The sequence below is a fragment of the Stegostoma tigrinum genome, chromosome 4 (assembly GCF_030684315.1).
Source record: "Stegostoma tigrinum isolate sSteTig4 chromosome 4, sSteTig4.hap1, whole genome shotgun sequence".
Classification (NCBI taxonomy): Eukaryota; Metazoa; Chordata; class Chondrichthyes; order Orectolobiformes; family Stegostomatidae; genus Stegostoma; species Stegostoma tigrinum.
Window position 1 is genome coordinate 68671029 of NC_081357.1, and position 16513 is coordinate 68687541.

The 16513-nt window shown below is 38.8% G+C and overlaps 1 protein-coding gene across 7 annotated transcripts in view; it reads right to left on the reverse strand.

Moving 5' to 3' along the window:
• Positions 1 to 16513, reverse strand: part of ptprk (protein tyrosine phosphatase receptor type K) — a 609799-nt gene that overhangs the window by 62005 nt on the left and 531281 nt on the right. For 4 of the 7 annotated variants that reach the window (XM_048530889.2, XM_048530888.2, XM_048530887.2 and 1 more), the window contains 2 exons: positions 8154 to 8338; positions 1152 to 1239 (listed from right to left, as the gene is read on the reverse strand). In XM_048530889.2, coding sequence (XP_048386846.1) covers positions 1152 to 1239; positions 8154 to 8338 — 273 coding nt within the window. Of the gene's footprint in view, positions 1 to 1151; positions 1240 to 8153; positions 8339 to 9705; positions 9718 to 13654; positions 13691 to 16513 lie in introns of all 7 variants that reach the window. The other 3 variants (XM_048530884.2, XM_048530883.2, XM_048530882.2) reach the window with 1 other exon arrangement.

The window sequence follows — 16513 nt, forward strand, 5'->3', positions numbered from 1 at the left end:
AAGGCTGCAAATTTTAGAAGTATTTGTGCGAGTCGATGTTTCCCCCCCAAGAATTTGAAAAAATGCAAAAACTGAACAGTATCTTCACGAAAAAAGGTGATGTCTCAAAATATCAGTTTACATTTCAGAGCAAGGGTTGTTTTCACTAATATTCTTCCTTCCCTGCAAGAATGCAACAATACAGGACTCCTTGAAAATTCTAGATTTTCAACATTACATGTGCTATGAGAAAACAGCACTACAAACTGCTGAACATGAGGAACTAGTGAAGATTCCAATGAAACTTTTGCTTCCGGTAGAAGCTTAATATATGTTAGAGTTGTGACTGATCATTTAAGTAGGCATAACAGTTCAAAAAGTAATTACAAAGTTATATCAGTGTAAATGCTAATGTATTGCAAAATCACACAGTACAAAACTTTGCTTATTTGGTTCATTGGTCGCTTGTTGATCTATGTCAGGTATTCATAGATTCAAGGATCACCCAAATAACATTAAAAAAAATTTAAGTATGGAAAGAATAAGACATCATGTTCTAGGAATAATTGCACACAGTTGTCCAATGGTGAACTGCATTCAAAAGAAACTCAGGACGGTAATTAGGTTCCAAACCAGAATCCGTGATCTGCTCCTCTCCCAACTGTTTCAAACTGGGAGCATGATTTCACAAACTCTTTTCAGTATTTGTCAGTTTTTTCCAAAGTGTGGGTTAATCTCTAAAATGCATTACACAGGATGAACAAATGAATGACTAGAAAACCAGGTAAAATCAGAAGCAGTTAGCATGGATTTATAATGAACAGATCAAATCATATTGACCAACTATATTTTGAGTGACAACCACATGGCTACAATGAACCATGGACGTCATAGACACAGATTTTAATCAATTGCCTGAATAAAGTGCTTTATAAAGTCATGTTGCTAAAATGAAGGTGTTTGATGATAAGATAAAGGTAGCAAAATAAATAGAATATAAATAGAAAAGAAAAAACAAGCTGACTTTGAAATATTTGAAAGATTGTTGAATGTTAGACATTTTGACCTTCTATACAATAACTTGTTGAAACACAAACGAAAAGTCACATTCTCATGAATAAGAATGTATCAAAAATAAACTTTTGAACATTGCTGCTTATTGACCAACTCACAAGCTATAATATTTCCATAGCGATTCTTTGTTCTGTTCTGATCCTTCTTGGCAATGTCCCAGGAGGCAGACTGCCCCTCAAAGAAACTCTGCAAAAGAACATTTTTTTTTGTTGAGTAATTATTTCTGCTTTTCATTGAACTCAACTGATCCACATTTCATAAGCCTATCTAATCAATGTCTTATTGGTTGAAATACATCGTAATAGCTTCATTATTTTAATGTGGAGTAAAGAATCTGAAAATGTATGCATAATGAGCAAAGGCAATTTGCTACATTTAGACACATTTATAAATATTTTGAATGAAAAGTACATTGTATGCCTGTTGCTGAATCCAGAAAATATCTGTAGGTTCATATCATCTTCTGTGACCTTCAGGACTATTGATTAAGAGCTGGAAAGGAGCATTGGGTGGATCGCTCTTTGTCTGGATGCAGAGACACAATGCGCTGAGAAGCCTTCTTTAATCCCATAAGGCTTTATGTCTCTAAATGCTTTTGATTGCAAGATTTAAAGATCATATGTTCATGAAATATTACCAGACAATTTAGGATAATAAGTTTTTTGAAAGTCATAGCTCAGTACATTTTTCTATGAAACTCAACAAACTGTAATAAATACAGTGCACTGTGCGTCCTCATTTCTATTTTCTACCTTACAATAAAATGCATACAGGAAGATGCACAGAAATAACAAATTTCTACAGGAAACGTTGCCAGTAAAACCACAAGTACTGGCTTAACGGTTAGAACTATCTGCATTGTTTTCAATAGCACAACTTGAGGTTTTGACTTGTTAAAATGACAAAATGCTAACAATTAAGCAATAAATTCACAAAAAAAGGACATCAAACGCAACACAGCACAATTTATACCAAAGCCTGGTGTTTAGCTAAAGAATAGACTGCTTTTCCAAGGAAAAGAAATAAATATCAGTTGCTATATTTAAACCAATTCTCAACATATTTAATTTCACTTCTCATGAATCCTAAACATCCTGGTGCAAAAGAATATAATTATACAATATGGCTGCTAATTTTTAACTAAATGAGTCATATCTCTAACGCATTGTCTATGGGGTTAAGACAATAAGATATTAGAGTAGAATTAAGCCACTCGCCCATCAAGTTTGCTCTTCCATTTGATCACAGCTGATATAATTCTGAGCCCCATTCTCCTGCCTTCTCCCCATAATCCTTGATCCCTTTACTAATCAAGTTATTTATCTCTGTCCTAAATCCAAGCAGTAACCTGGCCTTCACAGCCTTCTCAGCTGATGAGTTCCACAGATTAACTACCCTCTGGATGAAGAAATTTGTCTCAGTTCTAAAGGTCCATCCCTTTGCTCTGAGGGCATGCACTTGGGTTCTAGTCTTTCCCACTATTAGAAACATCTTCTCCATGTTCTCTCCACCAGGCCTCTCAGTATACTGTAAGTTTAAATGAGATCATCGCTCATCCTTCAAAACTCTAAAGTACAAATCCAGAGTTCTCATCTGCTCCTTATATAACAAGCCTGTCATCCCTGGGATCATTTTTGCAAACCTTCCCTGGACCCCCTCCAAAATGAACACATCCTTCCTTAGATACAGTGCTCAAAACTGCTCACAATATTCCACATGTGGTCTGATCAGAGTCTTATACAGCCTCAGCACTCTCTCCTCTTATATTCTAGTCCTTTTGAGATGAACGCTAACGTTATGCCTTCCTAACTGCCAACTGAATTTGCATGTTACCTGAAGAGAATTCTGAACCAGGACTTCTATGCCCCTTTGTGCTCAAGAATTCTGAAACCCTTCCCCGTTTAGAAAATATTCTCTATTCTTCCTACCAAAGTGTACAACCACACACTTCCCCACATTGTACGCCATCTGCCACTTCTTTGTTCACTTCCCTAGCCTGTCCAAGTCCTTCTGCAGCCTCCCTGGTTCCTCATCTATGTCTGTCCCTCCACCTTTGTCATCTGCAAACTTTGCAACAATGCCCTCAGTTCCTTCAAAGAGATTGTTAATGTAACATGAATAATGTAACAATTCTAACCCCTGTGGAACTCCACCAGTCGACAGATGTCATCTTGAAAAGACGCCTTATCCCCATTCTCTGCCTTTTGTCAGTCAGCCAATCCCATATCCATACTAGTACCTTGCCCCTAATACCATGGATTTGTACTTTATTTAGCAACCTCCTGTGTGGCACCTTTTCATAGGCCTTCTAGATGTCCAAATAAATCATATCCTCTGGCTCTTCTTTATCCAACTCGCTCATTACCTCCTCAAGGAATTCTAAGCAATTTGTCAGACAGGACCTCCCTTTGATGAATTCATGCTGACTCAGCCATGGTTTACAATGCACCTCCAAGTATTCCACTACCTCATCCTCAGTAAAGGACTCTAAAATCTTGACCAATGATTGAGGTCAGGTTAACCAGCCTGTAATTTCCTGTCCTCTGCCTCCCTCCTTTCTTAGGCTGATAATCAGTACCTTCAGGTGAAAAGTCAATCATATTTAGCATATTCATTCGAAGTGAAATTGATTTGGCTACCTACACTGCCATTCTTACGAGTGTGCGGACAAGTGTGGGGACTGCAGGAAGGATGAACAAATTGACGACAGCATCTTAATACAAGGAGTCATTCGAGGGGAGAAGGAAAGAGAGATGTAACTGTGGCAGGGAACTGTACAGTTAGACATATAGATACTATTCTCTGAAACTATGAGTGGGAGTCTTGTGGGTTAAGGATATCTCAAGCCTGGAGAAAAACAGGGAAAGGGAGGGGAGTGATCCAGTGGTTGTCATCCACTTGGTACCAATTGGTAGGACTTGAAAGAAGGTTTTGTTGAAAGACTTTCAACAGTTAGAAGCAAAATTGACGAGTAGAACTTCTAAAATAATAATACCTGAATTACTCTTAGATTTGTGGGCAAACTATCATAGTGCAAAGTCGAGGAGTTAAATGCATGGCTCAAAGATTGATGAGTGGAGAGGGTTTCAGTTCCTGGGGCAGTGGCACCAGTATTGGGGGAGAAGGCAGCTAATCTGGTGAGATAAGCTTCCCTTTAATAGTGCTGAGACCAGTGTCTTGATGAAGAAAATAACTTAAGGCTGTAGAGAGAGCTTGAAACTAATTAGGACTGTGGGAGGTTTTGAGAGAAGCGAATGTTAGGCTTACAAAGTCAGAGGATATGGCAACATTACAGGGGCACTATTTTGAAAACGATACCCAGAGTGAGACTGGAAGGGACATGAGTTTACAAAGGCAGAGAATATCTTGATGCTTCAATACTCAAATGTGCGTAGTATTTAGTACAAAATAGACAAAATTATGGCACAAATGCAGGTTAATGGGTATTGTGTTATAACAATTACTGAGACATAGCTGAAAGGAGATCAAAACTGGGAACTGAATGGATTCAGACAGTCACAGATTCATGGAGTCATAAAGCACAGAAGCAGGCCCTTTGGTCCAACTTGTTCGTGCTGAACAAGTTTCCCAAACTAAACTAGTCCCATTTGCCTTCATTTGGCCCATATCTCGGTAAACCTAAGGTGAGAGGGGAAAGATATAGAAGAGACCTAGGGGGCAGCTTTTTTACACAGAGAGAGGTGCGTGTATGGAATAAGCTGCCAGAAGAGGTGGAGGCTGGTACGATTACAACATTTAAAATATATCTGGATGGGTATATGAATAGGAAGGGTTTAGAGATATGCACCAAATGCTGGCAAAAGAGATGAGATTTATATAGGTTATCTGGTTAGCATGGACAAGTTGGGCCAAAGAATCTGTTTCTGTGCTGTATATCTCTACGACTCTCTTCATATATCTGTCCAAAGAGTGGTGAGGTAGCATTGTTGGTATGGGACAGAATAAGTATGATCGTAAATTGAATTGGTAGACAGAATCCACATGGGTAAATATAAGAAATAAAAAGATAAGAGTAGTATATAGATACCGTAACACAAGGAACACTGTGGGACAGAGAATAGATAAGGAGGTAATAAGGGCATCTAACAAAAGCAGTTTATTTGTCATAGAGGACTTTAAACTTCATAGAGATTGGGATAGTCAGATTGGCAGAAGTAACCAGAAAGAAGAATTCATAAGAGTTTATTTAGGATAGTTTCCAGGAACAACATATTGAGTAGAAGACACTAACAATATTCTAAAATTACTAAATTATCAAGCGGCAAAAGGGAGAGAAGAAATAAATACAATAACTATGACGAGAGAAAAAGTACTAGGGCGACAAATTAGGCTAAAGACAGCTAAAAACTTTCGAATTGATGGGATGCATTCTATGATAGTAAAAGGAAGTAACCACAGAGATAATGGGTACACTTATAGTAATCATTCAGTTATCGATAGACTCTGGAGAAGTCCCAGAGGATTAGACAACTGCTAACCTAACATCTTTATGTACAAAAGGAAGGGAACCAAAAAGCAGGTAACTATTGGTAGGTTAGCTTCACATTTGCTGTTAGGAAAATGTTAGAGTCAATTACAAAGCATGTAATAGGGATTCATGAAGAAATCTGACCTGACAAATGTAATAGAGTTCTTTGAGAAAGTAGCCGTATTGTATCTGCTGGTCCTGATGAGGCCTCCTCTGCACTGGGGAAACCAAGTGGAAACTTGGAGACAGCTTTGTGAAGCATTTATGCTTGGTGTGTGACAAACGATTGCACCTCCCAATTGCAAATCACTTCAACTCCCCCTCCCACTCCTTGGATGGCATGATCTCTTAAAAGAGTCACAATGATGCCATCGAAAGGCTGCAGGAACAGCACCTCATATTTCGTTTGGGAACCGTGCAGCCTAATGGTCTCAATGTGCACGTCATAAGCTTCAAAATCACTCCACCCCTGACCTCATCCCAAGACCAGCCCAGCTCCTCTCCACCTCTTTGACCTGTTCATCTTTTCTCCCACATACCCACTCCTCCCACCTCACTGACCAACCCCTATCTCCACTTCCTACCTACTAGCCTCATCTCCACCTCCTGAACCTGTCTGTCTTCCCTCCCACCTACTCACCCCTCCCTCCCAACTCACCAACCCCCATCACTACTCCCTCCCGATGCTCAGCTTTACTGGCTCCATCCCTGCCTCCTTGACCTGTCCATTTTCTCTCCACCTAGCTGCTCCTCTATCCACTTTCCATCAAGGCCATCCCCTCTCTCTATTTATTTCAGAGTCCCCTTCCCCTGCCCCATTTCTGAAGAAGGGTCCGAACCAGAAATGTCAGCTTTCTTGCTCCTCTGATGCTGCCTGGCTTGCTGTGTCCATCCAACTCCACACCTTGTTCTTGCAGTATGTGTATACGTTTGGAGGCATTTGACAAGGTACCACACATTAGTTCACTTAATAAGACAAGAGTCCATGATACTGGTTGTAGCATATTCGCACGGACTGAAGATTAGCTAACTATTAGAAGGCAGAGTGTGGAGAAAAGGGGACATTTTCAGGATGGTGGTCTCTAATTAATGAAGTTTCACAGGAATCAGTGCTGGGCCATAATTATTTACTACATATATTAATGACCTGGATGAGGAAACTGATCAAGAACCAATTCCTAAGTCTTTACTCTGTCTGTAACATCAATTTGTTTATCCGTGTCTGTGTAAATCCACATGGCTGTATAGAAGGGGCATTTATAAGGGGGTTAGAGATTTCACTGGTAGCATGTAGTTAGTGTGCATTTATTTGTAGTAAATAGCCATTTTTGTTAAGTATAAAAACTTGGATCATGCTTTCCGTCAACCTCAATCTAAAGGACAATTAAAATGGGGAATTTTACATATGTTTCAAAGTCTTTAATTTTTTTGACAACTCTAGGAATAGCAGGTCTAGGTTTCCAGCTGGCTACCCAAGGCCGAGGGATGGGCAAGAAATGCTGGCCAGCCAGCAACACCCACATCCCACAAATGAATAGGAAAAAAAAAGCGCTAAAAGTTGGTCAACCTTAATCCACCAAAGCATCTGACACTGTTAAGATGCTTACACTTCCCCCTGCTTTGGGCACACAGCAAAGGGGAGGAGTCACAGAAATGGCTGCTCAGGATACAAACCCCAGTTTCGCTAGGATATTATTTGTGATTTTATTGTAATGTGAAAAAGGCTTGAAGGAATGAATATTCATGCATTTTTATGCTTGCTTCATAGTACATTGAGATATGTAGTAATAAACTAGTTGAATTTGATGGTAAATTCATAGGTCTGAGCTATTGGAATAAAGGCGCCTGATGATTCAAACCACTGGCAATCTAGTTCACCTTCAGAAAGACAGAAAACAAAAACCTGAAAAGACAGATTTAATACAGACCACAACAAGATAATTGTTACATATCAGCTTTTTTTTTGTTAGGAAGAAGCAAGTTACAGGCAATGTATTCAGCTTCTAAAAATGTCCACAGACCACTTACAAGTTTGATTAACTCAATTGAACTCGAAAAGGTATCAAGGCAAACCTCAATTTAATATTTACATGTTCTGCTCAGTATTATGAAATTAAAGTTGGAGAATTTAGTTTTCAATGCGAATGTAGAATATTAATCTAGCCAAATTTCAGAGTTAGGTATTGTTACACACAAGTAAGCACAGCTGAATTCTGACACATTAGTAAAAACCCAAAGAACTGCGGATGCTGTAAATCAAGAAACAAAAACAGAAGTGGCTGGAAAAGCTCGGCAGGTCTGACTGCATTTGCGAAGAAAAAAAAAAATCAGAGTTAACGTTTCGGGCTGGGTGACCCTCCCTCAGAACCCATCACTGCCTGGCTTCATTTGTGAAGCTCAGTTTCAAGCTGCATATCATCCCACTATTCAGGCATTTTCATAGAATCCCTACAGTGTGGAAACAGACCCTTCGGCCTAACAAGTCCACACTGACCCTTGGAGCACTGCACTCAGACCCATCCCTCTATAACACACACACCCCTGAACACTACGGGCAATTTAGCATGGCCTGCACATCTTTGGTCTTGTGACTCTTTTATAATTTTCTTACCTCATATTCCTCTTTAAAACCATAGCCCTCTGATGTTTTCATCAAGTTGATATGCTGTAGTAAGTCTGCAACACGAATAGCTGGATGGAGCTGGCCAGTTTGGTATGGAGATTCTGTGGGTTCACAGTGATAACGGGGAACATCTAACAACCTGCTTGACTCCGCTGAGACAGTATGGTTTTCATCTATGAAAACAAAAATAATTTATTAAGTACACAACTTCTCAAGTACTGTCCAATATAAGAATCAAGGTAAAAAGTACACAATTTAAAACATGTCCATTTGTTGTATGACACAAAGATAGAAACCTTTCAGAAACAGAACAAAGTTTCATATGGAAGCATTTTATGTATTAGTTCACCTCACTGTTTTACCTGCAAAATTCTACAGTTGTGAGGCTGTAATTCAATTAATCCAGAGCCCACTTTCCTAACCACCGTTAAACGAAGTTTATCAACCTTATAAGGTAAAGATCTGAAGGAGTTAATATTCTTGTTACATTCAGCTCCACCCAGTCTGGTGATGTCACATGTAGTCTGTAGTTCTACACTTGCCTTTATAGGGAGCCAATGTATTCTGTAAAGTTCCCAAGAGTCGTCGTGATTACACGTGACTAGTAATATCATTGTACTTATTGTAATCATGCAATGAACCATCCTGATAATTAAAAGCTGTGCCTCTTCTGTAAAGACTCTAGAGCAGTGCATCCTCAACAACTGATCATTAGATAGGCTCCAGAAAAAGGATTGGTGACAGCTAATGAGCTCAAACAACCCTTAATCAGAACCATATATTAGCAGGCATGTTGACATCATGAGGTGGTAATCAGGTAATGCCATAGAGTCCTTATTGGAAGAGGTCAAAGCCCACATGAACAAAATAACTCAATGAGTTCTATTTCATTGACTTTACTGAGACATAAACATACACCAAAGTTTTTCAACATACTATAGCTTAGAATTCAGCCACTCTTGGTATATGAGCAAGGATTGACTAATAAGATATGTATTTTCTCTATTGAGATAGTTCACACAACATTTATTCCTACTTCTGCTAAAAGATATTATGGTTCAGTATAATCATTCACCCAGCATGCCAACAAGAACATGCACATGACCTTTTGAAAAATCTATAAATATAGCTTGCATCCATTTATCATGAAACACAAGAACTATAATACTGCCAACAAATTAATGCTGTGAATGCACGATTTCCTTTCCTAAAATTTCTATCAGAATATCAACCAAAATGATTATTCCAAACAGTTTTCTTCAGATATTGTGCTTGCACAGTTATCTACTGACCACTGAAAAGAGCACATGGCTGCATTGTCAGGAAATGTGGAGTCAATAGGAGAATGAAGAGGAAAGATCAGTTCCAATGCTGGGTGAAATATAATTTGTATTTCACCATCGACATGTTATCCCCATGGGTTCACAAGTCGCACCTTTGAAAACTGAATTCATTGACAAACATATATTTAACAATATCACAGTATCTTTACTTCTGGTGTCACCCGTAACTGTGCTGTTTTGCAAAAGAAAACACTCACCGGCAATGGGTACTTTGTGGAGTAGAGCAGCAAAGAGAAAAGACACGATTAACATTTAAACATATACTTCAAAAAAGCTTAAATACATCAAAATGTGCAGACTGAAATCAAATAATACATAATTCCAGCATACACCATATGTTTACTTTGACATATTTAAAATCTTATCAGGTCCCAGAACCACAAACTAATTCCAAACCTGATTGAACTGTTTTTGAGATAACAAGCTGTCGAGCTGGATGAACACAGTAGGCCAAGCAACATCAGAGGAACAGGAAGGCTGAAGTTTCGGGCTGAGACCCTTCTTCAGAAATGAGGGAGGGGAAGGGGGTTCTGAAATAAATAGGGAGAGGGGGGGAGGCTAATAGAGGATGGACAGAGGAGACAGACAGGTCAAAGAGGCAGGGATGGAGCCAATAAAGGAGAGTGTAGGGAGGGGATAGGTCAATCCAGGGAGGACAGACAGGTCGAGGGGGCAGGATGAGGTTAGTAGATAGGTGGTGGGGGTGGGGCTTGAGTTGGGAGGAGGGGATAAGTGGGAGGAATGACAGGTTAGGGAGGTGGGGACGAGCTGGGCTTGTTTTGGGATGCGGTAGAGGGGAGGGGAGGGGAGATTTCGAAGCTTGTGAAGTCCACATTGATACCATTGGGTGGAGGGTTTCTGAGCAGAATACGAGGTCCTGTTCCTGCAACCTTCGGGTGGGATTGTTGTGGCACTGTTGGAGGCCCAGGATGGACATGTCGTCTGAGGAATGGGAGGGGGAGTTGAAATGGTTCACGACTGGGATGTGCAGTTGTTTAGTGCGAACCGAGCGTAGGTGTTCCGCAAAGCGGTCCCCAAGCCTCTGCTTGGTTTCCCCGATGTGGAGGAGATTTCTGAAGAAGGGTCTAGGCCTGAAACGTCAGCTTTCCTGCTTCTCTGATGCTGCTTGGCCTGCTGTGTTCATCCAGCTCTACAACTTTGTTATCTCAGATTCTCCAGCATTTTGCAGTTCCTACTATCTCTGAACTGTACTTGGTTCAGCGGTTAGTTTCTTAAAAGAATAAATGCCATGTGACAAACAAATTAATGTATTTCCAGATTCGGATTATATTATTAGAATATCTTCACTCTGTTAGAGTGAGGGGAATTAAGGCAATGACAAATCAAGGATTTTTTAAAAAATCTCCTGACATGATTAGGATCTTGCCCTGAAAACAGTATCACCCAGTTTTTTTTTGCAAATATTTTTTGAATATAGTCCTTGTTTTACTTTCTGCATTGCGTGTAACCAACAGAATATGTGCAAAGCAACCGCAAAATGACAACATTTAAAGTAAGTCAAAGCAGAGCCAAACAAATAAAACCAATTAACAATTTTTGCTACACTCAGCAATAGGCACAGCTTGTACACTTCACAAAACACCACACAACAATGAACATTAAATGGAACTGCAAAATACTTGCAGAATAGTAAGGCAAAATCTTAGATAGTTTGCCAGAAAAAAAAAATTTCCAAGTTAATATTCAAGTAAGGATTACCTGCACAAATTATTTTGGTCAGCTCAACAGGAGGCTGAATAACTATACTAGAGATGGAAGTGTGTGTGTACAGTATATGTATCAAGACCATGCACATTATAGTATAAGCAATCACAGAGTTGCACTGACTTCCTTTGTATTATTGCTACACAGTCAAATTATCATCTATTTTGGAGTACGCCTTAAAATTGTTGACATTCAGCTCCAGTAAAGGTAAACTGATTTCTTCTGAAATTTGAGATTTTTGAAGTGAAAAATAATGTCATGAAATGAGCATTTCTTACAAGATGAGAACGATTCCACCATTCTCATTATCAACCTGGAAAAATACATCAGCAAAGATGATTTAGATGCACAATGTAACCATGTGCTTAAATATATTATTTTTCAGCATTCGTGGAATTGTGCACTTGTACAATTAACATGTTTACAGATCTGCAGGGGGTCATCAGATTACTCATGTGAACGCACAACTTTGTACATGTTTAATGAGTCCCTATATTCAGTGGCGATTGCACGGCACGCTTTTCTTCACTTATTTTTTTTAAGGGAGCTTCAAAAGCTATGATATCCTACAGCAGAATATTATCTATGGGCAGACTAATCTGCCAGCCCACACGTGGCAGGTAGGTGAAGCTGTTCTGAGGGAGTATGTAAAATGCCATGAAACCAAGTTGAAATGATTTCCTCGTGGAGTCTTGCTGCTGGGCCATCTGACCAGTGGTATGACTGCTACTGTAGCGGCTGCCTGGGTCTCATGTTGAGGAAGGTATCTAAATAAATAAAGGCCCCTGAAAATGTCTCCTGGCAGGAGGGGCTGCCAGCCGCAAGCAGGAAGCTGCTTGAAGGCTGGGACTACTAGTGCTGGAGGCTCATTGGCCGAGGACAGGGGCACTGGTGGTATAATCCATGCCAAGAACCTGCTTGCTCAGCCCTGGCTGAGAAGAGAAGTTTGCTCCTCTGTGAAGGAGCCTCAAAATGACAGCATCCTCTCATTCATATTGCCAATTCACCTTGGGTTCAAACTATTTTACACTGGATAATATGGGTCACAGAATATAGCATAAAATGTCTTTCTACTGAACCAGAGCAGTTATATAAATAGAGGTGACAAGAGCAGGTAAGCAGGTAGGGATTCTTAAATGGGTAATTCAACACCTGACTCCTTGTAGCCTATACAAGGCATAAGTCAGGATTGTGATCATATCCTCTTTATTTGCTGCAGTTCTGATGAAGAGTCACTGGACTTGAAACTTAACTCTGTTTTCGTCCCACAGATGCTGACAGATCTACTGAGTTTCTCCAGTAATTTCTGTTTTTGTTTTGGATGCCCAGCATCCATGGTGCTTTGTTTAATTTTAACATTTTTTGTTTATTTTCATGAGAAGGAAATAGGACCTTGCTTTGCCTTTAGTTTACGCACAGGCTAAAATTTGACAGATAGCAAGAAACTGTATAAAAATTAGGCTCAACTTCAATCAAAATTCTTTCAAACCCATGAAATCTTAAAACAAGATTCTGGTCAACAGAAATTTCTTGAATGGTCTCAGTTATTGTGCAAAGAGGGAAGCAGGGTAGCAGAAAGAGTTGGAATGCACTAAATTGTCAGGTTGTAAATTCTCACTGGGAGTTATCCTCAGATTTACCTCATTGCATCATCAAAACTTCATTGTGAGTAGACATGAAGGGTCAATTCTACCAAGACATGCACTTTCAACTCTAGTGATGCAGAAAATATCCAGTCAGGCATTGGATATCTTTAGAGCAAACAACCTGATTGAGACAAAGCTTTGCAAATGTTTTGAGCAGAATTTACACATCAAGGACCTGTGCAAAGTCAGGAAATAGTACTCAGAATCGTTGTGCTTATTGTTGTATGGAAAGGTTAATAAAAGTAAATTTTAAAAATAGCGATAAGTTCGCCTAAGGTTTGCTGCAAGTCCAGAGTGAAGAAAATGTTAATGGTGAAATTAAAAGCTTGTCAAAACTTTATTTTAAAACTTGTTTATGCCTTTGAAAAAAGACAAATTTTGGTTGAAATAGGTGACCCTAATTTCTTTCACTTTCTCATCCACTGCCTGCTTCTGTTCAGGGAAGTACATGTTTTTGTATAAAAGATTAATTTTAGACAGGCATATAATTTCAATGGCTTTATGAGTTGCAACATCCCATTAAATTTTCTCCAAAAGTTCTAAATTCTACTGCTGGGCGCAAATTTATTTGTGATTGTCTTACTTTCTTTTTGTCTGTTGTTACTTTTTCTATTTTTACTCTCTTCGTTATCAACCCATTACATCCTACTGAAAAAAGGCAGATCTCCTTCTCTACTCCATTAAGCAAACACACAGTAACATGCTTACATAACTATTAAACATGCAAAATACACAAAGTCATGCATCAGTTGAGGATGTAGGGTTCAGTCCTCACCTAACACAGCAGTCGGAACAAGCGGATCATTAGGCACTGTAGGGAAACATATCTCATGAAGCATACAGATACGCATCAATTATATTTTTAATGATATAAGCATTATACTACTTCAAACAGCTGAAACTTTGTGCAAAGAAAACCACAGATCAACTATCTTAGATATTCATATTAGTTAATAAAGCAAGACCAGGCTCACAGCTGCTTGCATCCATCGGTCACATTCAGAAATGCTCTCTGCTAATATGGTGCTTCTATTAAAAAGCAGTAGCACAAAAATAAATGCAGACTTTTAATGAGATTCAGACAGATGGTCAATTATCTGGATGATTTAGAAAATAGACAGGTATTCATTGCCAGACAGATTAGCCAAACAATTATTATGGCTGCAGTAGCATAATCAACTTTCAGTCTCAGGTTTTGTTTTAATTGCTTGAAGGAAGTGACAAAAGCAATGAAACTCACTTTAATTTCAAGTATTCCACAGGTTTGTTTTAAAACTAATGCAAATAAATTCTTAATTAATCTTTATCTTTAAATATTGCCTCATTGAGTAATTGATTTTTAATATCATGTCATCTTTTAAAGAGATCAGATTAAACCACAATAAATATTCTGTTCAAGAATACGAAGCTGTGAGATTCTCATCTACATGTACCCCCATTAATTACAATTGAATTTTCTGTAATTACAGAAATAACCATAGTTTCTGAACAATAAGATATAGCAAGTAAATGTCATTGCCCAATATTTGCATAACTAAGCTCGAAATTCCTTGCAGTCATCTATGTTATCTGGGACAAAACATCAGTAATGGAACTTGTTGGTGAAAACAGACAAATACATTAGTATATGTTAATCAAATCGATCCATTTCACAATATAAGATACAGTAATGCATAGGTATAATATTTACAGTTGAAGAAAGCAGCGACAAACCACTTCAATTATTAAATGTAGTTTTTAATTGCAGACAAGAATGAAAGGCGGCTCATTCTCATTTTATTACTTACGGAAAAGACAGGGTACAATTGCGATCAAGGTTTATAATGTATTATTTGGATGCTTGGGTTTCAAAATAGAGGCTTAAAATAGATAAAATACGAGATCTGCGTTTCAGTTCTATGAAAGTGACCTTTTTTTAATGATCAGAAAGTCTTTTTTGAACAGTGGGTCAAAATCATGTGACTTTGGTTAAATGACCAGACACATTAGGTGGTGAGATAGATGAAGTGTTTCCTAAGTTGCGCTTTTAAGATCCAGATGCCGAGGCCAGAAGTAGACTCAGTTCAGAAGAAAAGACCCCAAACCAGCTGATATACTATTCAGCAGTCACAAAGTAAGCCAAGGCAGTGAAATGGCAGCAAGTTAACCTGCCCATGTGAGTTAGAAAGAGACTGACAGAATCACTTCCAATGAATACGCAGAAAGTTGTTGAAAGGAAATGTTTGCGACCTCAGTAGTTGAGGAAAAAATTTAAAAAGAGTGAAGAGTGATACTGCACTGGGGTTGAATGTCCACAAAGGATATTGCTGAAGGAAAAGAAAGTGCTCATTCTCTTTGTTGTTTCTTGAAAGATCTTTCCAAATTGCAAGACACAAATATATAGCTTTGTTTTTGCTTCTTTTGTGTAATAAACTTTTCATCTTTTGTCAGAAGTATATTTACAGCTTTGTGTGAACACACTCACTATCTGACTGAGTAACCAAATTGCAAAAAAAAATTCATGGTCATTCATTCTGAATCCTGCCTTGTCCAGGATTACCGTCAGCTGGAATCTCAGTCTCAGAAATTGTGTTGCAGTCGACTGTGGGAACAGCATATACAGTACATCTCTCCTTTCAATGACTTCTTCACTTATTTTTCAGCTATTGAACAGAAAGTTGGTGGGGGGTGGGGGGGGGGGGGGGGGTGGAAAAAGAAACGACCTAGGAGTAATATATTCAGGTTCATTTCAAAGAATAACAGAAATTGATTGAAATGACACTGGAATAAGAAAATGCAGTTTTTAGTTCTTTAACTTGAATTTTTCTTCCCCATTACTCAAATTGCTGTCCTTTTCTCCAAAGGCACAAGCCACAGCAAAAGCACCAACAAGAATCTTGTGTCTCAACCAAATAGCAACTCTTCCTATGTGTATCTACACAGTGGGCATCGTAGGCTATTCAACACCAGAAGACATCTCAACAAAACTTGATTCTATTCTCACCTGTCATTTATATAGGCATACTTTTTTTTTGCAACTGGAAGAAATCAGTAAAATGCACCTTACTGATTCTGTTCTCCTAAATCAAAGCTAATTTGGAAAGTTTATCTCCTCGACTTCCAGGTTAGCCAAGGTTAACAATTTAACATGGAGCTGGGTCTTGAAAATGAAGCTTTGGGTCCAAGGAGCAGCTGGGCAGTGATAACTTTTGTTTTTAGAATTTTTTTCAACCTGTCGTGAGTTGGTTACTGCTTCCTCAGCTTGGGACAGTATGAAGAAATTAAGTTAATTGAGTGAGCAATATTGTTTAACCTTTCTGTGCATCAACATGCTTATTTTCTGACACTAGCAACTTAAAGATAAACTACTCCACCAAATCAATTATAGTTAATTAAGTTGTTGCAATAGTACAAGCACTTCACACTCGAAACGTGATAACAAAGACTTTGACAAGCTCCCTCACGACAGGCTAATACAAAATTTGAAGTCACACGGGATCCACAGTGAGTTGATTAGATGGATACAAAACTGACTAAGTCATAGAAGACAAATAGTTGAAGTGGAAAGCTGTTTTTCTGACTGAAGACCTTCGACGAGTGGTGTTCTGTAGGGATCACGGTGGCGGCACGGTGGCTCAGTGGTTAGCACTGCTGC